Source organism: Scyliorhinus canicula, chromosome 18 (assembly GCF_902713615.1).
Source record: "Scyliorhinus canicula chromosome 18, sScyCan1.1, whole genome shotgun sequence".
Lineage (NCBI taxonomy): Eukaryota > Metazoa > Chordata > Chondrichthyes > Carcharhiniformes > Scyliorhinidae > Scyliorhinus > Scyliorhinus canicula.
The window spans coordinates 48,465,725-48,488,916 of record NC_052163.1 but is presented as its reverse complement, the minus strand read 5'-3'; the positions used below and the strand labels follow the sequence as shown (position 1 = coordinate 48,488,916).

General features: G+C 45.3%; 1 protein-coding gene across 1 annotated transcript in view; it reads right to left on the bottom strand.

Moving 5' to 3' along the window:
- Positions 1-7,491: 7,491 nt before the first annotated feature.
- Positions 7,492-23,192, bottom strand: part of LOC119952860 (ras-related protein Rab-40B) — an 84,985-nt gene continuing 69,284 nt past the window's right edge. The window contains exons 3-6 of the mRNA XM_038776425.1: positions 22,239-22,299; positions 15,955-16,032; positions 13,427-13,649; positions 7,492-8,594 (exon numbers count right to left, since the gene is read on the bottom strand). Of these exons, the coding sequence (XP_038632353.1) occupies positions 8,326-8,594; positions 13,427-13,649; positions 15,955-16,032; positions 22,239-22,299 (631 nt within the window). The 3' untranslated portion in view covers positions 7,492-8,325. The remainder of the gene's footprint in view (positions 8,595-13,426; positions 13,650-15,954; positions 16,033-22,238; positions 22,300-23,192) is intronic.

Genomic DNA, 23,192 nt, shown 5'->3' with positions numbered 1-23,192 from the left:
GTTCTTAATCTTGCCCCTCTGTGCATTGTCGAACATGAAGGCTACTGACCGTTGGTCTGTGAGGAGGGTAAACTTCCTGCCGGCCAAATAGTGCCTCCAATGTTGCACAGCTTCGACTATGGACTGGGCTTCCTTTTCCACTGAGGAATGGCGGAGTTTGGAAGCCTGGAGGGTTCTGGAGAAGAAGGCCACGGGTCTGCCTGCTTGGTTCAGGGTGGCTGCCAGAGCTACTTCTGATGCGTCGCTCTCAACCTGGAAGGGGAGGGACTCGTCGATGGCGCGCATCGTGGCCTTTGCGATGTCCGCTTTGATACGGCTAAAGGCCTGGCAGGCCTCTGTCGACGGCGGGAAGGTCGTGGACTGAATGAGGGGACAGGCCTTGTCGGCGTAATTGGGAACCCATTGGGCGTAGTAAGCGAAGAAACCCAGGCAGCGTTTGAGGGATTTGAGGGTATTGGGGAGAGGGAGTTCCATCAGGATGCGCATGCGCTCGGGGTCGGGGCCTATCACTCCGTTACGCACTACATAGCCGAGGATGGCTAGACGGTCGGTGCTAAACACACACTTATCCTTATTGTAAGTTAGGTTAAGGAGTTTTGCGGTTTGGAGGAATTTTCGGAGGTTGGTGTCATGGTCCTGCTGGTCGTGGCCGCAGATGGTGACATTATCGAGATACGGGAAGGTAGCCCGTAATCCGTACTTGTCGACCATTCACCCCATCTCCCGTTGGAAGACCGAGACCCCATTTGTGACACCGAATGGAACCCTGAGGAAGTGGCAGAGGCGCCCATCAGCCTCGAACGCGGTGTACTTGCGGTCACTCGCACGAATGGGGAGCTGGTGATAAGCGGACTTGAGGTCCACCGTGGAGAAGACTTTGTATTTCGCAATCTCGTTTACCATGGCGGAAATACAGGGGAGAGGATACGCGTCCAGTTGCATAAACCGGTTGATGGTCTGGCTGTAGTCGATGACCATCCGGTTTTTCTCCCCAGTCCGGACCACCAGCACTTGGGCTCGCCAGGGACTGTTGCTGGCCTCGATCACCCCTTCCTGATGTAGGTCCGGTCCTGGGCGATGTACCGTCTGCTCCGGGTCGCGACGGGTTTGCAATCGGGGGTGAGATTAGCAAACAAGGAGGTGGGGTCCACTTTGAGGGACGCGATGCTGCAGACAGTGAGGGGGGGTACAGGGCCGCCGAATTGGAAGGTCAAGCTCTGCAGGTTGCACTGGAAGTCCAGTCCTAGGAGTGCCGGTGCGCAAAGGTCGGGGAGGATAAGGAGTTTATAATTTATAAAAACCTTCCCCTGGACCGTGAGGTCCGCGATGCAGCACCCGGTGATGCGGACGGAGTGCGAACCTGAGGCTAACCCGATTTTGTGTTTTACAGGGTGGACAGGGAGCGCGCAGCGTCTTACCATGTCAGGGTGTACGAAGCTTTCCGTGCTCCCGGAGTCCAGCAGGCAGTCCGTCTCGTGCCCGTTGAGGTGGATTTGCGTCGTCGTCTTGGCGAGCGTGCGTGGACGTGACTGGTCGAGCTGAATGGCCGCGAGCCGTGGAGAAGATCCATAGTCGTCGTCGTCGGCCGAGTGGGTGCTGGCAGGACCTTGTGTGCCAGTCCAGGATGGCGGCGCCCAGGACCCGCACGTGGAGTCGGGGCCCCAAGATGGCGGCGCCCAGCACCTGCACGTGGAGTCGGGGCCCCAGGATGGCGGCGCCCAGGACCCGCACGTGGGGTCGGGGCCCCAAGATGGCGGCGCCCAGGACCCGCACGTGGATTCGGGGCCCCAAGATGGCGGCATCCAGGACCCGCACGTGGCATCCGGGGCCCAAGATGGCGGCGCCCGCAGGACCCTCGTGGTTACTGGGGGCAGGGTTAGCGGTGCCGGCAGGCCGATCGGAGCGGCTGAGAGCGGGGGCAGAGAGGCGTGCAGGCCGGATGCAGGGGCCCGGGGGCGGGGGAGATTGACGTGGTGTGCTGGAAGGGCCTGGAAGGGCCCGGAGGAGGAGATCCCCGGTCAGACCGACGAAAAATGGCCCTTCTTCCCGCAGTTCTTACAAAGGACGGAACGCGCCGGGCAGCGCGGGGTGTTTGGCAAGCCCACAGAAATAGCAGCGGGGCCCCACGGACTTGTCGGGGCGTCCCGCGGCGCAGGCCTGAGGGGGGTTGGGAGTGGCGGATGGCGGTGGGGAAGCGTGCCCGGAGGCCCAGGGCGCTGCAGCGCGGCTGGGGACATAGGCGCGAGCGTTTAAGTCGCCGACCTCTAGGGAGGTGGAGAGAGTCCGTGCCTCAGTTAGGCTGAGGTCGTCTTTTTCCAGCAGCCGCTGGCGGATAGCGGCGGACTGCATCCCAGCCACGTAAACATCTCTGATTAAAAGTTCCATGTGCTCAGTGGCTGAAACTTGGAGGCAGGCGCAACTCCTCCCCAGGACTGCGAGGGCCCGGTAAAAATCATCTAAGGACTCACCGGGGAACTGTTGTCTTGTAGCCAGCAGATGTCGGGCGTACACTCGGTTTACCGGCTTAAGAAATTGTCCTTTTAGCGTATCCATGGCCACGTCATATTCCTTTTCTTCCCCTATCATCGCTTAGGCTGGAATGGAGAATATGAAGTTTCTGTGCCATAGTGGGGGGGCTGCTTGCGGTCGCCAGATAGCTATCGAAACATGCCAGCCAATGCTTGAAGATTGCCGATGCGTTCGGAGTTTGCGGGCTGATGCGGAGGCAGTCGGGCTTGATCCGGAGCTCCATCTTCAAATTTCTAGTATATTAAATTGACGTACCGTCAATTGAACGCAAGACGAGTTGCTGAACAAAAGTATGGCTTTAATATACTAGATGTTAAGCCCTGCAGTCGATTACAGTCGAAGGACGACTGCCGGGAGTACTGGGTATTTATACCCCGCCCTGGAGGCAGGGTTAACTCAGCCTCTCGACCAATCGGGGAGCTGTCACATGACTGGTCTCAACCAACCGGTCGAGAGGCACATGACCGACCAGGGCCAATGGTAAGCCGGTGTTCTGCACCAATGGCAGGCAGCTATGCTAATCATACCACCACACCCCTTTAATTCCACCCTGTACCTTGCCCATCCCAGATGGACTAGGGACTTTTCACAGTAACTTGATTGCAGTGTTAATGTAAGCCTACTTGTGACAATAAAGATTATTATTGTTAACTGTCAGCAAACAATGGCGATGTTGGACACTTCCCATATCTGCTCTTTCTCCCTCAGCAGCCACCACGCGGTTTCACAATGTTTAAAAGTACACGTGATCTGCGTCATCGGGAACTCCGCCCAATCAGAAGAGGAGAATCGCTGAGGCCACAGAGAATACCGGGCAGGGCCCGCTAATGACATGCAAACGGTATTTAATGTATGCGCCTTCCGAAACACATTGGCGCCGCTGTCGAGGTGACGGAGAATCGTGATTTGACACAATTCCGCCATCGGAATTGATTCTCCGACTGATTTCGCTGTCAGCCAACAGAGAATCCCGTCCCGATCTCTCAACCCCAAACTATTGTTGTTTCCAGCAAATCCCTCAATCCCTTTAAGAATTAATATTGTGTTTTAGTGTTCCCTTCAATTCAATTACCCTTCGAGTTAAAAATTCATCATAATGAAATTGTGTTCCGAGGAATTTAAACCTTTAACTCATGATCAATTTATGTAGACCAAGCTGGCCATTTCCTTTCTGTCACAACCCCCACAAGGTCCATGGGAAACCATCATTGATCACCCTGTGGGAGTCATGGAGTGTGAACTTCCCAGGTAGAGTTAGGGTTATGGAGCCAAACACCAGGGGCTCGTTATGAGCTAACATAGAAACAGGCCCAAAACAGGATCTTGTGTGGCTAGTCTTCCCACCGAGGAGTGTACTGAGAGCGATTTGCTGCGTTATGCAGACCTTTGTAAATAGGGTAAATAAATCTATGTTCGTTTAAACAGGTAATAAGGGTGGGATTGAAGGGCGGGATGTGGCACAGTGGATAGCACTGGGACTGCGGCGCTGAGGACCCGGGTTCGAATCCCTGGTCTGGGTCACTGTTCGTGTGGAGTTTGCACATTCTTCCCATGTCTCCGTGGGTTTCACCCCCACAACCAAAGATATGCAGTTTAGGTGGATTGGCCACGCTAAATTGCCCCTTAATTGGAAAAAACAAAAACAAAAAATGATTGAGTACTCTAAATTTATTTTTTAAAAACCAAGGGTGGGCTAGGCTGCACCTGTGGTGCCAGTGATGAAGCCCGATAAAACCCTCTGGCTCTGCGGTGATTTCAAGCTCACCATGAACAGGGCTTCAGATGATCTGGGCCGAGGATTTGTACGCCAAATTGACTGCGGATTGCTCCTTCATGAAGCTGAACATAAGCCATGCTGACTTGCAGGTAGAGCTCAACCCAGAGTCCGGAGAGTTTGCAACCATCAATATGCATTGGCAATTGTTTGAGTACACCTGCCTCCCATTCTGGGTTTCGTCTGCTCTGATGATGAAGAATATCTTGCAGGACTTACCGAAGGTGGTCGTATATTATGGGGTCTTCAGAGAAGGAACATATGGCGAACCTACAAGAAGTGCTCCGGTGTTTTTTCCTATGTGGGCACCAGGCTGAAGCGCAGTAAGTGTCCTAAGTGCTAGAGAGGTGACCAATCTCAGTTGCAGAGTACACTGGGATGGTCTGCCCCTGGTGAAGGATAAGGTTTGTGCTATAAACAGGGGACCTGACCCCGAACAACACCACTCAACTCTGGTCGATTTTGGGCCTGGTCATCTACTACGGGAAGTTCATTGCCAACCTGGATACTCTGCTAGCTCTGCTCCATGTGCTGTTGAAGGAGGACCAGAAGTGCTGCTGGAGCACTTCCCAAGTCAAGGCATTTATTGACATTAAGAAGCGTCTGTCTTCAAAACACGTTCTTACGCATTATGATCCAGCGGGGTCTCATGTGATGCTTTCCCCTTCAAGGACATTGGCAGATGCAGAGCGTTGTTATGTATGGATGGAGAAGGAGGGCTTGGCTGTGATTTTAGGAGTAAAGAAGTCCCATCATTAAATTTATGGGCTACATTATTTTATTATAATGAACCACAAGCCGCTGTTTGGCTCTTCAGGGAGGATAAAGGCATCTCGCCAATAACATCGGCTAGGATCCAACGTTGGGCATTCCTGCTCGCTACGTAAAATGCCCCTTCCAGCATCGTATGGATGCAAAGATTTCCCATGCAGACGCCCTCAGCCGTCTGCCCATGAGCGCCCCGGCTTCACCAGTGGTGGATGGAATGATTATGACACTCAACTTCATGGACACGTTGCCGGTGATGGCTGCTCGGGTGCGTGCGTGGGACCTGGAATTGGCGAAGCTACGCCTCATGATGTTAAGTGGTGTGAAAAAGGAAGCTCTTCTGGTGACCCTTCAGGTTTTTGCCCAAAGGTTATCCAAACTCAGTTTGAAGAATGGCGTTACATTGTGGGCAACCTCATCAGTGGCCATCCAGGGGGTCTCTAAAATGAAAATGTTAGCCCCCAGTTATGTCTGCTGGCCCGGTATCAATGGGGACATTGAGAGGGTTGTGCAAAGCTGCCGAGCATGCCAGGAACTTCAGAAACTCCTGCCGACGGCCTCCCTTCACCCTTAGGAAGGACTGGGATGCTTATGGATTCGCCATGCTGATTTTGCAGGAGCGTTCATGGGGTCCATGTTCCTTGTTATCATGGACATCCACTCAAAATGGCTGGAGGTATGCAGGATGACCTCCATGACATCCAGGACCACGATTGAAAAACTCTGGGGTACTTTTAGCACCTACGGATCATGGTGCTGCGGTTCCTAGTGAGGGATTTGCAGTGTTTATGTAGCAGAAGGGCATTCGGTATACTGGAACCACCCGGTATCATCCCTCCTCCAATGGACTAGCAGAAAGGGCAGTCCAGTCGTTTCAAAAGGGGCTTGAAAAAGCATTCAATGTTTTTAGTTAGCTGCACATGACAATGGGAGTCGTCCCTGCGGACTTTGATGGACCAAAGGTTCAGGACTCTGCTTATTCTGACCTTTCCGAGTCTCAACAACAAAGTAGAAGGCAACAGGAGATGCAGAAGAGGCCCCATGGCCTGATGGCGTCGGAGTGGGTGTTTCAAACCAGGGATGTCGTCCATGCTCGCAAATTTGATGACAGAACATTATGGCTCCTGAGTGTGATATTAGAACGTATGGGCCCGGCTTTGTATAAAGTCCGGGTTAAGTCCGTGTTCAGGGAAGGATTCAGAAAAAACACTTGGACCACATGATTAAGCATGAACCCAACCTTCAGGCACCTGCGCCATACCAAGAACCGCCCCTCGAGGGTTTTTCCAGCATTTTCTGTTTTTATTTCAGATTTCCAGATCTGCAGTATTTTGCTTTAATCAGATCTGCAGTATTTTGCATTAATCGGCTCAGACAACTGTTGCCCTCAATGCCTCGATTTTAAAATGCTTACCCAGATTTAAAAATCTCTCCCTTGGCCTTATGGCTCCTCATTCGTTACTTTCTGTAGCCCTCTATATTACTCAACTCTGGCATCTTGTGCATATCCTCCTCCCTTTGCCCCCACATTGTTCATCACAGGTTTAGTACCACCACTGACCGAGAGCCGAATGATATAGATGCCAGACTCCGCTTGCAGCACGTGATGAGAATTAGTGAAGGAATAACCTATGTCCTAGTCTTCACAAATCTACCTGGGACAGCTAGAACAGGAGGAGCCCCTGAAGTTCCTATCACCCACCCGGCTTTACTATGGGTGGCCACAACCTCTGGTGTCTATGTCAGCCCTCTGAAATTCCCTCCCTGTACCTCTTGGGCTATCCTACTGCACTCGCTCCTTTAAAGCTGTCCTTAAAACACACATCTCTTTGAGCAAGCTTCTGGTTACTCCTCTGAGTACATCATTGACATTTACATTCATCTTGATTTCTGTGGAGCACCTTGGGACATTTTACAAAGTTGATAGCAGCATATAAATTCAAGTTACTGTTGGTATTGTTCATACTCCAGTTAAATTCATAAGAGTGCGGGAGTAAAATCTCTCCGTGGAAGTGAAGGGGAAAAAAGTAATGTCATGCAGTTAACAGAAAATTAGGAATATTTTTTGAGAAGAGTAAAGATTATTTGCATCATATTGGGGGAGCTTGTCAAAGCGTTGGCAAAGAGTCATCCTGACTCGAATCATTAGCTCCCTTTTCTCTCCACAGATGCCATCAGATCTGAAATTGTCCAGTATTGTTTATTTTTGTAAAAGCAACACTCACGGTGTGTCTCAAAAGAATGAATTAGTACTCTTGGAGGTACTACGCAGCAATGGCCAAGGGTTTAAAACAGCCAGTAACCACCAAAATAAATGGGCCACCATCAGTATTGTGACTGGAAAACCTAGGCCAATATGTCAACTTTAATAAAACAGGCACACTTAAAATCATTATAAATTATACTCCTTTCCAGAAAGATTTTTTTTCCAAACAAAGTGTTTTAATTACAAAACATTATGGATAATTGACTCAGAAATCTTTGTCCGCCATAGTGTTAACATTTCTACCAACATCATCTTTGGCTTTACGTTCCCTTAGTATTATACTGCGTAGTGTTTTTTTTTGTTTTTGTTCAAAACAAACTGTTATCCCACAAGGAAAATTATATTTACAAATCACTGAAGTAATATTAATTCACGACAGTTAACAACCACCAGAGCAACTTGAAAATGGATTAACATACAAATTCTCGAGAATATTTTTCAGCATGATTTTTACATTAAAAATTGAAGGTTATTTTAAGTGTCTGCGTGTTGTCAAGGCAAACCATATTCCTAGAAATAGATCCTTTAACTGTTGGCAGGATCCATGTTCTGACTGTAATATTTAAGAATGTTTTAAACAACATATAATATAGAATACACTGCAGTTACAATTCCAACTCCCAGTATCACTTTAAACACATGCTTAATGTGTCCAAATTACCTAAAACAATCAGAGAAAATTCAACTGTCTGGCTCACACAAAAATGTACATAGTTTTGACAGAGCTGTCATGAAACAAACTCTCGTCCCTACCTCAATTGAAACATTCACAAGAGGGAAACTAAGATCCCTGTGACTACCATGTCTTTCACAATCACTGTTTAAATTAGCAGCATAATTTCTCACTCCTTTGTGCAAACGTTGAACCTACAGTTTATGGGCCCTTTGCAAACATCATTGTCGAAGAGGTTCTCTCACTGGAACAGCTGAGACATCGGCTTGTCATAGCTGCATATATAGTGATTTCAATTTTCACATTTAGATTTAGCTAAGAGATTTTGCAGCTGTTTCGACTGCAGCTCTGTGTTGGACTTTGGGAAGGACGAATGATCTTGGATTTCTTCAGACTGTATTGTTTGCTCCCATTAGCAGTGAGAGAGTAGGAACGCCCATGCATCATCCTGGCATTCAGTCCATTGGCCATTGAAAAAGACTTAAGGTGACTCTTTAAGGTAACAGGAAGGGGCAGTTTGTCTACTAGATGTACAGGTGTGCATGAAACAATGGCTCGGCAACAGAGATCCTGAAGGCTCAGTACTGCAAAGAAAAAAATACATCAGTTAGAAAAATTATTCATCTTGGAATAGTACGGCAATATACATTCACACACAGGGACCCATTCTCTGCCAACTAAAGAAATATGGCCCTTTCCCCTTTTTTGAATTACCAAGGAGCTTGGGGAACATTAGTTTCCCTGTGTTTCCCTGCCAATGCCTCATCCAGAGTTACCTTGCAAACTAAATAGCACCATTTTCTTCTAGGTGTTTTAATTGTTTGAAACTTGGCATTTTTGCATTTGTCTCGATGAGTACAAGATGAAAAGCTTCAACAACATTTAAATTACTAATTTATTGGAAGAGAATTCAAAGGTTTGAATTTTCAGGTCCTGTTCAGGGAGGGAATGGAAATGGATGGGCACTGCCCGGTGATAGCCACTGTGCCAGTTTTCTACCCCACTCCCAGTGCTGGCTGTTTTTGTCAAGGCAGGTTTGGAGCTGGCAGGGCTAGCCCATCCCTTAGAAGACTGGGATTTTTCAAATCAACCTACAGTTTTCCAACTCTTGAGGAGAGAGTGGTGGGCACATTTTAATGGCTTGGAGGTGAGCTGGTCACTGGGCAGTGCTCCACGTAGGCCCACTCTGCCAACCAGTATGTTGCTGACACCAAAGGCAGGACTGTAGAGGGATTCCCATCACCTCCACAGTGGTGGCCTGGTTGATGTATCTGTTCTCTATGTAAACTTTTGAGAAGGTTGGTGAAAGAGTACCTCCATGTTGAATCACTCTTCAGTTACTTAGCCTCGACCGCAACCTGCACCTCCTCCCAAGATTGATGGCCTCTGATTGGCCCTTCAGCTAGAGAGCCCACCTGACACCCTTAAAAAGGACAGGGAACATGTCCCCAAGTTAATCACAGGGCACCTCCGTGAAAATTCCACACAGTGATGGGTCTCTCCCAAGGATGGATTTGGGATTCAGAAACGTTTTCATTGTTGACAGCAGAATGAATAATGCAAGTCTTCAAATTGGATGGATTGTTTATTGCCGTAACCAAATGAACATCTACCATAAAATAGGAAAAAAATGTTCCTGAATGATAATGGTCACCTCGAGAATTAACTGCAATTCTGTAGTTTAAACATGTAAAATGATAACCTATGGTGTGTACTTCATTAGGACATACACCAGGTGGTGACAATACACTGTACATTCCAAAGCTAGGGGGCGGGATTCTCCAATAATTGGGCTATGTCCCTAAGCCAATGTCAAAACGCGGACGTTTCACTCTGGGCTTTCTTAAGGAAAGTCCAGAGTGATTCTCTAATTTGCAGGGGGCTAGCAGGGCCCTTCCCTTAGCTCTGGCTGTGGATATGGGGCCTTGCACTTCTGGTCAGGAGTCCACGCATGCGCACGGTGGCGGCCGCCCCGAGGGACATGGCAGACTCATACCGCACTAGTAAAGTAGGTTTCTCTCCCCCCCCCCCCTCGGCCGCCAAGATCGCGCGCGCCTGCGGATCGGTGCTGCCCGATCCCTGCCCTGGCCATCCATGAGGCAGCCCCTGGTGCAGGATGCCTCCGCCCTCCACCAGGGCGTCCGCGGACTGAGTCGGAACTCGGAGAATCGCGTGGGGGCCTCGGTCAATGGCCCCCTATCCGCGCCACATAGACAGCGCGCAATTCGCGACGATTCTCCGGGGACCGGAGCGGCGTTACGCCTGATTTTGGCATCATCGCCCATTCTCCGCCCCTGCACTGATCGCGATTTCGGCATGGAGGCTCAGAGAATCCCCCCTAGGATCCCTGTCGAGTAGAGTAAACTTCAATCAGACATTTTGGACTGATCGACAGCATAGTTAATGCCTCAATATTCTCTACCCTGTAGTAAGTCCTTTACATCAAGGTCTGGTGATTCATGCCACATCTATCAAGACTGAACATTTTTGAGGCTATCAAAATTAAATTGCTGGATAAGTTAACCCGCACACTGCTGACTCCCTTCAAGATTATGAGTAACATGGGCAATATGTTCTTGTGTCCCCTCCTTGGGGGAGTGTTAAGTCCACTAAAATTGTTTATAATAAATACTAAATGAATTCCATTGCTTTTGTAGATTGCAGTCTTATATACCTGTGATGGACTTTCCAAAAAGTACTCAATTGATACAAATGGTTAAATGGATCAATAATAAAAGTATTGGGCAAAATTCTCTGTTTGCGAGACCATGTTCTCCAGCCGGGGCTGAAATGCACCTGATATGCGCTTCCAGCGGGAGCGCAAAAGAGGAAGCGATTCCCAATCCTTCACCATGCTGTCAATTTCCAGCTGACCATTTCAAAATCACTCAAGCATGAAGGGAGGTGATTGGAAAACACTTAGTTCTGTTTGAAGTGGTCAAGGTCCTGTCAATACAAGCTTGATATTTATAAACATTGCATGTGTCTGCGTGACAGCTGTCAATCACAGCCTAATAAAATCAATATCAAAGATAAGTGAATGAAAGGCTTGCAGCTTAAAGATCTGAGGGGTTTAAACACAGCTGATAGGTTTTATCTTTCCAGGAACTGACACGTGGTGCTTCCTCTGCCTGAGCCAGCAGGTGTATTGCCCAGGTGAGCGTTAAAGCAGTAATTATTTTCACTGCCTGTGTCTAGACTGCTTTAGCTTCCAGGCAGGGGTATCTCTTCTGGGGAGCTTCCTGACAGGTCTCTTTTCTGTGGGGTCTGCAAGGGAGGAGGGGGGGGGGGGGGCATCCCTTTACTTCGGAAATCTCTGAGGGGGGGGGGGGGGGGGGTGGTGCTCGGATGGTCTTTAGGAGCAACTCCCTTCAAGAGTTACTCCCTTCGTCCACTGTCTCAAGGCCACGCTTGTTAATAGCAGTAGTAATTTTCGCCCATTTGATTTGTGGCCCAGAAGACGGGAGAATCTCACTGACCCGGAGAATATGGTGCCTGGCCCGCTATGGGGATGCAAGTTAAGACACATTTGCATCCTCCCACTGGCAAGGGGCATGAACCACAATCCTGCCACCAGCGGGGAGGGGCAGGAACATCGGAAACGGATTGGCTGTCAGGCGCAAGGTGAAGAATTTCCCGCATTGTTTTAAAATCCCGATTTTCATATATAATGCTGTCAGTTACTAATTGTCTACACACTGACTAGTAAGCAGAAATAGGGCGGGATGTATCGCTGTGCAAGGTGGTGGGAAATTCCGGTCCCGCACCAACGTACGGGATTTCTGACGGTGAAGGGTGCTGTCAACGGGAACCCGTCGACAATGATGGATGGGACCTGGAGATCCCACTGGCAGGCCATCCATAATGTAAGATATGTTAACAAATTTACATGAAAAGCTCTTAATAAAAGTATAACATGACAAGTCTTGTAGGGTCAAGGGAAACAGAGATAAAAAGGAACAAAATTGAGAGGGGTGGGGAAGGGAGAAGCGCTGGGGGAAAAAAATTGAGTCAAAGTGATTTTGAGAATCACAACTGAGAGAATAGAGAAATGGAAACGGAGAGATAACCAGTGCTGGAGAGACAAACAAATGAGGCCACAGTTGGAGAAAAGGAAGACCAGGATCATGAATTTGCTGATTAAGCCACTGGGAAGCTAGTGAAGCTTGGCAAAGACAGGGAAAGAAAAGAGTACTTGCGTGAGGAAAGGATCCTAGCTGCAGTGCTTTGAAGATTGTGGAGGACATAAGCAGTAAGAGTAGCTTTGAATAAGTTATATCTCTAGATGATAAAAGTACAGACTACTGAGGATTATGGGGGAGAGTTAGCTGCTCCTATATATGCAAAAGAATGTAATCTTTGCAACATCTTGAATGTGGAAAATAAAACTTAGATAGCAAGGATCTACTCCTCTAGAGATTTAGATCATGATGACAGACACGAGATTGAAGGAGCCGAGATTGAAAGATGCCAAAGAAGAAATGTGGACTCATCTTGTTCTTAAAATGCCGATTATACACACAACAGCTTCTAATTAATTAACAAGTTAATTTTCAATCACATTTCTTTCTCTACTTGAAACTTTACCTCGATATTCTCCGCTGAAATACAAGGCTGCATTTCAGCTTCAGAAATATTAAATTCAGAATGCAAGATATATTTCAGTGCAACTGTTCCAAGCGCCAACTTTTTTTTAAAAGAAAAAGGAACAGAGGAAATAGCTAGCACCAGATGAAGCAAGAACAGACCATTACAGTCTGAGCATCTAAGGAGACAATGGAAGAAAAAAAACTCACGGTTACCTTCAATTTCCAGAATAATACTCCAGTAGTTAACAATTTCAGCCAAATTGAGCAAGAGGTTAATGGAAGCATCAGGCGAGCAACAAAAAAAAAATGAGGATTTCAAAAGGAGGGGCATCTGGGATGGGTCAAAAGGATTGCTCATCTTCAAATATGCTCAGTGCCAGCATGGCTTTGTGTCAATGGGATGATGAGCAAGCATAGTCGGCAAGATGAAAATTGGACAAATCTTAATCCAGAGGCATTGAAGTATTGCTGTTGGTGGGATCAAGGAGGAGAAAGCAGGCAATATTGCATAAGTACAAATAAGCTGTCTTGATAGTGATTATGAAATCTGAAGTATAATTCTGAATCAATAGACCCCCAATGTCTAGCCCAAGTGTGCACCCAGGAGAGGGGTGGAATTTATGTTACAGACATCTGGAAGTTGGTACTTTCTATCCCACCATGTACTGAATTCAGCTTGCAATAGACGCAAATATCAAAGAAAAAAATCACAACGTTCCTGTATTTATGTTCACATTTTCGTTTCATTTCGGTACTAAACCTCCAGATACAACAATTTTTGAGAGAAAGATACATTCCTCAGATTTAAGAAAATAAAAAAACTTTACCTCGGTTTGGTCTCCAGAGCCTATCCATTCCATGCCGCATTAGCACAATCCTTGCCAGTTCTGTGAATGACTCAATGATGTTAAAGTTGCACAAAGGGCTAACTTCAAAGAATGTCATGCCTTGCCGTTCAGCATAAGCCTGAGCCTGTTCGGTTGACACCTGCCGCTTAAAGGCCAAGTGAAGACGATTCCCAACCAGGATCTTCGGCACACCTGGGGCATGCTGAGGGAAGGAATAAAATAGAAATCAACAATGTCAGACAAACCAAGAACTGTGTTAGAGTCGTTATTTTAAAGGACAGAAATTCAGAAGTATGGACAAATAATCCAAAAATGTAAGTTTAAATCCCTACACAGCAGCTGATGAATTTTAATTCAATTAATTAAATAAATCTGGAATCAAAAGCTAGCATCCGTCATGGTGATCATGTAACTTCGATATTGTCATTAAAAACCCAACTGGAGGGCAGCATGGTGGTGCAGTGGTAGTACTGCTGTCTCACGGCGCCAGGGTCCCAGATTCAATCCCATCTCTGGGTCACTGTCTGTGAGGAGTTTGCACATTCTCCCAGTGTTTGGATGGGTTTCGCTCCCACAACCCAAAGATGTGCAGGTTAGGTGGATTGAACATGCTAAATTGCCCCTTAATTGGAAAAAATGAATTGGGTAGTCTAAATTTATTTTAAAAACCCCACCTGATTCCTTTAGAGAACAAAATTTGTTATTTTTACCCTATCTAGCCTATTTGTGAATCTAGAGGCACAGCAATGTAGTTTACTCGGATTAGATCACCACCAGTCAACTCTCCGGGAAAGCAGCCTATGGTCTTCTGGGTCAATGGCGACTTTATCTTTACCTTTATCCTCTGAAATGAATTACAAGCTATTTGGTTGCACAAAGCCACTACAACAATGTATAACAATGAAACCAGACGTCTACCTCGCATTGGCCAAGATAATAGGAAACATGAAGATTCTTCTCAGCAACATCTGGGTCTTGTGCCTAAATTGGGAGAGCTGTATCCACTGACTATTCAAGTAATGAGCTCATCCTTACTGATCTACTGTCACAGATGCACTTGCCCATGACCATAATGGCAGGAGTGACCAAGGCACAGTCCTTGTGTCTTCACTCCATCTGTGGCATCGCAACTAATAATAATAATAATCACTTATTGTCACAAGTAGGCTTCAATGAAGTTACTGTGAAACTCCTAGTCACCACATTCCGGCGCCTGCTCGGGGAGGCCGGTACAGGAATTGAACCCAAGCTGCTGGCATTATTCTGCATTGTGGTGTAGAAGTTGACAAGAATGATACCAGAAATACTTGGTATACATATCATGAAAGAGTGACAAGTTGAGCCTTCTTTCTTTTAAAAAAAGATGGCCGAGGAGTAAATTAATAGAAGGTCTTTAACTGGATGGATCGAATGGCCCCTTCTGCTGTAGGAATTTTATGGATTCTAAGTTAGGCCATCAATAATAAATCAAATTTTGTTTTAATTCATTCTTGAGATGTTGGCAAAACTGGCTAGGCCACATTTATTATCCATCCCTAACTGCCCTTGAACATAGTGTCCTGCTAGGCCATTTCAGAGGGTATTTAAGAATCCACATTGCTCTGGATCTGGAGTCACATGTAGGCCAGATCAGGTAAGGGTGGCAGATTTCCTTCCCTAAATACACTAGTGGATTTTTACAACAATGAACAATGGCTTCATGCTCATCATAGGACTTTTTAAATTCCAGATTTTTATTGAATTCAAATTTCCTCATCTGCTGTGGTGCAATTTGAAACCGGGTCCGCCGAGCATTACACTGGGTCTCTGGATCACCAGTGCATTGACAATACCACTACAGAACCACCTTCCCTATATGTAATAGGGAATTCAGAAGGAACCTCTTCATCTAAAGATTGATGAGAATGTGGAACAGGTTACCTCAGGGAGTGGGTGAAGTGAATCGTACAGTGTAGATTAATTTAAAGAGAAGCTGGACAAGCATATAAGAGAAGAGAGAGTTACACGATTAGAATTAGATCAGGAAAGATGAGAGAAGACTTGAGTGGAGCATTAACACCGGTTGGACTGGCTAGGCTGAATGGGGTGCACTTTGTGGAAAGTTCGGAGGTATCCTGCTTCCACTGCCAATCTAACAATCGGATTTCTAAGAGATCAGCTTCCTGTTAGTTCTTCTCCAGAACATAGCAAAGAAAATGCTGATCATGAAACATTAGCAACCGTGTTCTACCACTACATGTACCAGAATGCTCGCACTGCTTCAACAAAAGCAGTTTTGTTTTTATTCATTCATGTGACATGGGCATCAAGACCAGTGTTTATTGATATTTCCTAGTTGCATTGAAAAGTGAATCTGAGCTGGGAACTACTGCAGCCTGTGTGAAGGTATTTCCATAGTACTGTTAGGGAAGGAGTTCCAGGAGCTTACAATATTACTGAAAAAAAGAGACATGTCAAAGCTTTTCGTCTTGCACTCATCAGGACACTAGATTTGAAATGTGCTTTACCTCGTCTATCTCCTTGATCCACCTGTCGATACCATCAAATGACCAGCGGTTTGTAATGTCGTAAACCAAGATCACACCCTATGAATTTGAAGGAAAATAATACATAAATCCAACTGTTTACCAAATATCTTACAACTCACCAAGGAACATTTTCTGAAAAGACATCCTTCTACTTACCTTTTCGGCTATCAGAGACTATTTCTGTGATTCTACCCTCTCACTTAAAAGTGTACTTCATCCCTTCCTTCACAGTTTTTGTTTTTCCCCAGTGCATTACTCCTTTTTTCTGGCTTTAATTTTCCACGTTTCTATTATTGCTTGTTAATTGCATTTATTTTTATTTCTTTCTTTTGTCAATATCTTTATGTCGTTGTTCACTTTTTAAAAATATTCATTCTTGGGGTATTGGTGTCACAGGCAAGGCCAGCATTTGTTGCCCATACCCAATTGTCCATAAGAAAGTTGTGGTGAGCCACCTTCTTGAACTGCTGCAGATCATCTGATGCAGGTGCTGTTCGAAGGGAGTTCCAGCATTTTCATCTAGCAACAGTAAAGGAAATAATTCTATGCCAGGATGGTGTGAGGTTTGGAGGGAAACTTGAAAGTGGTGATGTTCCGATATGTCTGTTGCACTTTTCTTCCTTACTAACTTACTAATAAAGGTTGAGGGTTTGGAAGGTGATGTCAAAAGAGGCTTGGCAAGTTGCTGCAGTGTTTCTTCTGTATGATACACCCTGCTGCCCCATCCTGCAATGGATAAGCATTTGCCCCAGCATTTCCAGCCTCAGCCCTCAACTATGATGCCTCCAGGCACCTCAGCACCCTTGACGTGATCATCACGACTAATTTACATTTTAGAAAGCCAGTAGTGAGTTTTGCTGACGTGGCATCACGCTGCTTTGGGGAGGAGTGGGTGGGAAATCACCCAGGGCCGGAAGGTACGGCGTTAAGCCATAGAATAATATTAAAATATATGCAAATTAATGGAAATCAGGTTAACACCTTTCTGGGTATGAACCAGATCACGTCATCGGCAGAGCTTGGGGAAGGTCTCAAACTGAGATCTTTCTGGCGCAAATTCCATTATGGCCCTCTCGCGAGATTTAGCAGTCGTAACAGGATTTGTATTCACGCCGAATGTCCTGAAAAAACACGCACTTCATCTACCCATTTATATTAATTCAAAATTATACCTCTTATTGGAAATTAGTTTAAATTCCTGTGTTCCCATATTTTATGCATTGTACCATAGGTTGCATGCCTTTTGGTCCCTCTAAGAAAATTGTTAATTTTATATTTAAACAAAAGAATCAGTGTCTGAAAGCTAAGCAATGTTCATTTAACTGCAGCCAATACCACAAAAAGTAGGAAATTCACTTATTTCATAACACGTGAATTTAAAGACAAGTAAATAAATTGCAATCTACCTTGTTGCTCCAAATCCATGAGTAAATACAGCATAGTTCTGTAACTGTGAGTCTCTACTGAATTTGTTATATTTAGCTTGAATGACAGGATGTTTGCTACAACTAGACTGTAGCAATTCAGGAGACAGGAAGATAAAGAACAAAGATCAAAAAGAAAAATACAGCACAGGAACAGGCCCTTCAGCCCTCCAAGCTTGCGCCGACCATGCTGCCCATCTAACCTAAGGACTTCCAGGGTCTGTATCCCTCTATTCCCGTCCTATTCATGTATTTGTCAAGACACCCCTTGAATGTCACTATCATTCCTGCTTCTACCACCTCCTCCGGCAGTGAGTTCCAGCACCCACTACCCTCTGTGTAAAAAAACGTCCCTCACACATCTGCTCTAAACTTTGCCCCTTGCAAGTTAAACCTATGAACCCTAGTAATCGACTCCTCCACCCTGGGAAAAATCTTCTGACTAGCCAGTCTGTCTATGCCCCTCATAATTTTGTAGACTTCTATCAGGTCGCCCCTCAACTTCTGTTGTTCCAGTGACAACAAACCGAGTTTGTCCATCCTCTCCTCGTAGCTAATGCCTTCCATACCAGGCAACATTCTGTTAAACCTCTTCTGTTTCCTCTCCAAAGCCTCCATATCCTTCTGGTTGTGTGGCGACCAGAATGAACACTATACTCCAGGTGTGGTCTAACTAAGTTTCTAAACAGTTACAGCATGACCTGCCAATTTTTATATTCAATGCCCTGGCCGATGTAGGCAAGCATTAAATTTACTTCATCTTAGGTCAGCACGGTGGCGCAGTGGGTTATCCCTGCTGCCTCCCGGCCTGGGGTCACTCTCCGTGTGGAGTTTGCACATTCGCCCTGTTTGCGTGGGTTTCGCCCCCACAACCCAAAGATGTGCAGGGTAGGTGATTGGCCACACTAAATTGCCCCTTAATTGGAAAAAATTAATTGGGTACTCTAAATTTAAAAAAAACTTACTTCAACTCAAAAGTAAAGCTGCAGTTGCGGCATACAACACAGAAGTCCCAGTCCGAGACTAGCAGGAACTCCCAGTCCGGATCTAGGACGGTAACGAGTCCCAACTGTACGGGCCTCAGCCTGTTACCATGGGAACTCGTACTCAACGAATCCTACAGAGATCAAGGAATGATTCCTCATGAGCCTGGTGAGGGTTATCACACAGACATAACATAAGTTACTTTAAAATATTACTCGTGCTATCAGGTTAAAAAAATGTTCCAAAGTTGTGTAAATTTAATGCAACGTTTAGTAACTTAGGAGAGTAATTGAGTGCACAAATTTGCAAATGGGCCAGTTTTGTTTGGCGAATATCTGCTGCCAGAAGATTATATCCCTACTTCCTTTTCACAGAGCGTCAGTGCAAAGCACTCCCTTCATGAGCTAAGTCACTCTTGACCTGAAACTCAATTTAATACCTCTTAATGCATCAATGTGAAAGTTATTTTATTAATTCCACCTATCCTACCCTATCTCCCTCAAAGAGAGATCCCAATTATTATTTCTTTGTTGGCAGTTGCATGTACACTCACGCACACACACCTATTGGCCAGAAAATTACTTCTCTGCTCTTATTCAAAAAGTGCCCTGGGATCTTTTACAGATACTGGAAGGGGCGATGGGGCATTGATTTAACATTTTGTCCAGATGAGAGTATCTCTGGTGGTCCAACACTTCCTCCAGAGAGAGATTTTTACCCACAGCTTTCTGACTCAAAGACAAGAATGGTACCACTAAGCGAAGGTTGACATCCTCTATATCAATTTGCCATCTTTAGTCTGGAAAAACAATGTTTGCAACAGAGGGCAATAAAAAGTACTTTAAAACAGAACATGCACAATATGACGAATTTGCGCAATATGACCAAATATTGTTTTAATACTTCAAATATAATGCTATCTTTAGCAATTTTGATCACTTCTCGAGTACAAAAATATATTAGGCCTTCAGTATTTTCGCCTAAATTAAATGAGACAGCCTCATCTAGGGTATCTCATCACTTTCCTCTGGAGTTAGCCCAGGCAATTACAAAATAAAATGAAGCACCTATATAGGAGAAATAGGATAAATAAAATAATTCTCACTGCATACTGTCACAGCGCCAGGGACCAGGTTTGAATCCTGTCTTGGAACACAGTCTGTGCGGAGTATGCACGTTCGCCCCGTGTCTGTGTGGGTTTAGTCTGGGTGCTCCGGTTTCCTCCCACAAAGTCCCGAAAGACGTGCTTGTTAAGTGAATTGGACATTCTGAATTTTCCCAACAGGCACCAGAGTGTAGCGACGAGGGGATTTTCACAGTACTCCATTCACAGTGTCAATGTAAGCCTACTTGTGATACTAATAATAATAATAATAATCACTTATTGTCACAAGTAGGCTTCAATGAAGTTACTGTGAAAAGCCCCTAGTCGCCATATTCCGGCGCCTGTTCGGGGAGGTCGGTACGGGAATTGAACCTGCGTTGCTGGTCTTGTTCTGCATTACAAGCCAGCTACTGTATTTAGACCACTGTGCTAAACCAGCAATAAAGATCATTATTGTTATTATGTCTTTCCCAAAGATAGCACATCCAACACTGTAGTACCGTTAGTAAGAGATTTAAGAAGTTTGTGGCAGGGTCTGAAAGTGATACCTTCAGTGTTCCCAGCACAGAGCTGGAGGAAGTCGAGACTTCTAAGACTCGATTCCAACAAGCTCTGATAGCACCAAAGCAGCGAAGAGTCACGGGAAGTGGTGGCAAATTAGATCTGAGCACCATCAGTACAAGTGTACAAGCAGAGTTCATGCGATACTGAGACAAGGCTGTTTATTCCAATAATCAATTTTTTATGAGAACAGGTCGCTCGCCTGTTTCCAGAGACTTATAGTTGAAGGGGCACCACTCCGCATCAAGCATGGTTAACCAGGAAGGACATGGTCCAGGACTAGGAGTGGCATGGTTGCCACTCTTACTGTCAGCCATTGGAGTGTTGGAAGGATTTTTCAGGTTGATACTCAACCTGTTGGCCATGTTTTGAATGCACCTTCCTTGGGCATCAAGTGCCAGGGTTGAATCTAAGCCCAGAACCATCTGGCTCAGAAGCAGGAACGCTGCCCACTCTGTCACAAGACCTCCTCCTCTAAGAAATCAGTATTTGAATTGTAAATTGCAATCAGATGACAGAGAACAGAAGAGCCACAAATGTAATTAAATATTATGACAATAAAAATATATTGTCTTCCCAAAAAAACCGAACAGGATAAAGATGATTCTTTTTCTAAAACTGGAACATTCGCTTTTTCCATTGGACTATCATTGAATAGCAACAGTAAATCTTCAATGAAACAGTTCATGTCAACTAATAATACTGTATATCTAGGAGCTACACTGTAAACATCATAATTCATCTAAAATAGTGATAAATGAACAGATACACCATTATTTCAATTGAAATTTACATTATTGCATTAATCAAGCTGGTGCTCAGCTTGGAAAATGGGCTATTAGGTATGCTAGCCAGGAAGAACTAATTTCTGTTAATTTATTGTGATAACCCTCACGAGGACCACGACATAAACCATCATTGATCCTCCTGTGGAACTCGTGGAGCGCTCGCTCTCCAGATAGAAGACGGAGGCGACTTGCCTGGGAATTGTTATGCACCAATCTTTTTTTAAATAAATTTAGAGTACCCAATTCATTTTTTCCAATTAAGGGGCAATTTAGTGTGGCCAATAGGCCAATAGGGCAGCACGGTAGCATTGTGAATAGCACAATTGCTTCACAGCTCCAGGGTCCCAGGTTCGATTCCGGCTTGGGTCACTGTCTGTGCGGAGTCTGCACATCCTCCCCGTGTGTGCGTGGGTTTCCTCCGGGTGCTCCGGTTTCCTCCCACAGTCCAAAGATGTGCAGGTTAGGTGGATTGGCCATGATAAATTGCCCTTAGTGTCCAAAATTGCCCTTAGTGTTGGGTGGGGTTACTGGGTTATGGGAATAGGGTGGAGGTGTTGACCTTGGGTAGGGTGCTCTTTCCAAGAGCCAGTGCAGACTCGATGGGCCAAATGGCCTCCTTCTGCACTGTAAATTCTGTAAAAATTCACCTACCCTGCACATTTTTGGGTTGTGGGGGCTAAACCCACGCAAACATGGTGAGAAAGTGCAAACTCCACACGGACAGTGACCCAGAGCCGGGATAGAACCTGGGACCTCAGCGCCGTGAGGGAGCAATGCTAACTAACCACTGCGCCAACGTGCTGCCCCGTTATGTACCAATCTAAAAGCTAGCCCAAACCAGGGCCTGGTGTGGTTAGTTCTCCCAGCAAGAACTGTACTGGGAGCGATATGCTGCTTTGAGCAGAACTCTGCAAATAATTGAATAAATTAATGTTCATTTACCACCGGCATCCTCAAGTTTCTAAATTTATATTCCCCTTAATTTATCAGGCAGAGACCCATGCAGCGCAAGTACATACTGGAGAACTTAAGGGCATTCCAGTCATTTGCCAACCGTAGACGCATCACATAAATAATGTCATCACTCAAAGTTTAAAACACACTTTTTTGAAAAAACAAAGGAAACATTTTTGTCCTGAGTGTTTTGACAGTTGATTTGCATGCACATTTGTATAATTACTCTTCATAAGGCCGGCACAACAAACCTTTTTGAATTGAGGCTGTATTTCTCAGAAATGATTATCTGCACTTCTGTCTTCCATTTCAAAATTATTTATTTATCTAATGTTTGTGGATGTCTAGAAGCACATTCTTTAGATAAAATGACTGCCCTCAGGTTTGGCTTGTAAAAACATGTTAAAGAATACATATATTTCAGTTCAAAATAGTCTTTCTCTTTACCTGGGCACCTCGAGAGTAGGAACGGAAGATGGTGCAGAACCTGCCCTGCCCAGATGTATCCCTGAAGATAAAATGAAACAGCAAAACATGAAATATTCCAGAGTTTGGAAGCAATACCAAAACCAAAACCAAAAGAAAGAACATTGCCATCATCAGAAAATAAAACAGAATTACATGCAGAGACTTTGCAAGGACAAACTTGCAAGTGCATGACGGTTCAATGCAAGATGGCTCCAGCATCCTGATCTCAATATTTTTGGACTGGTGAAAGCATTTTGACAATGATTATGAAAGATTTTCCATTTCAAAACTGAAGTATTGTGGGGACTGCAAGACTGCATGAAATAATTGGGACCAGTTTTCGCAGTCTTTGCTAACAATTAAAATTTTAAAAATTAACATATAAAAGCATGCTCTGGCACTTCACAGAAGTATAATCAGAAAAATAATGATTATGGCATAAAAAGCAGGAGATATAAGCTAAATGAATAAAAGCTCATTACAGAGTTTTAGGAGCACTTTGAAAGGAGAGGGAATTGGAGACGCAGGGGGAATTTAGGAGGGAATTCCAGAGTGTGGGACCTTGATGGCAACCCAATAATGAGGCAATAATGGAAAGAAATGCAGAGTTCCCAGAGTTATAGGACTGGAGAAGGCTACAGACAATGAGTGGGTTGGGATCTTGAAAGTAGTTAAATTCCATATAGAAAATTTTAAATTCGAGACATTGGGAAACAGCGAGCCAACTAGTGAGCGTAAGGATAATGGGTAAAGGGGACAAAGAGTGATTTACAATAGATGATTTAAAGATGACAAGGACATGAATGAGGGTCTGGGAAGATGTGTTGAACGAGGGTTGGATATGGGCTTAAATACAGAGGTGAAAGAAAGAATAAGATAGCAGCTGGGGGGCGGGGTAGTGGAATAGAATGAGCAGATACTGTATAGAGATTG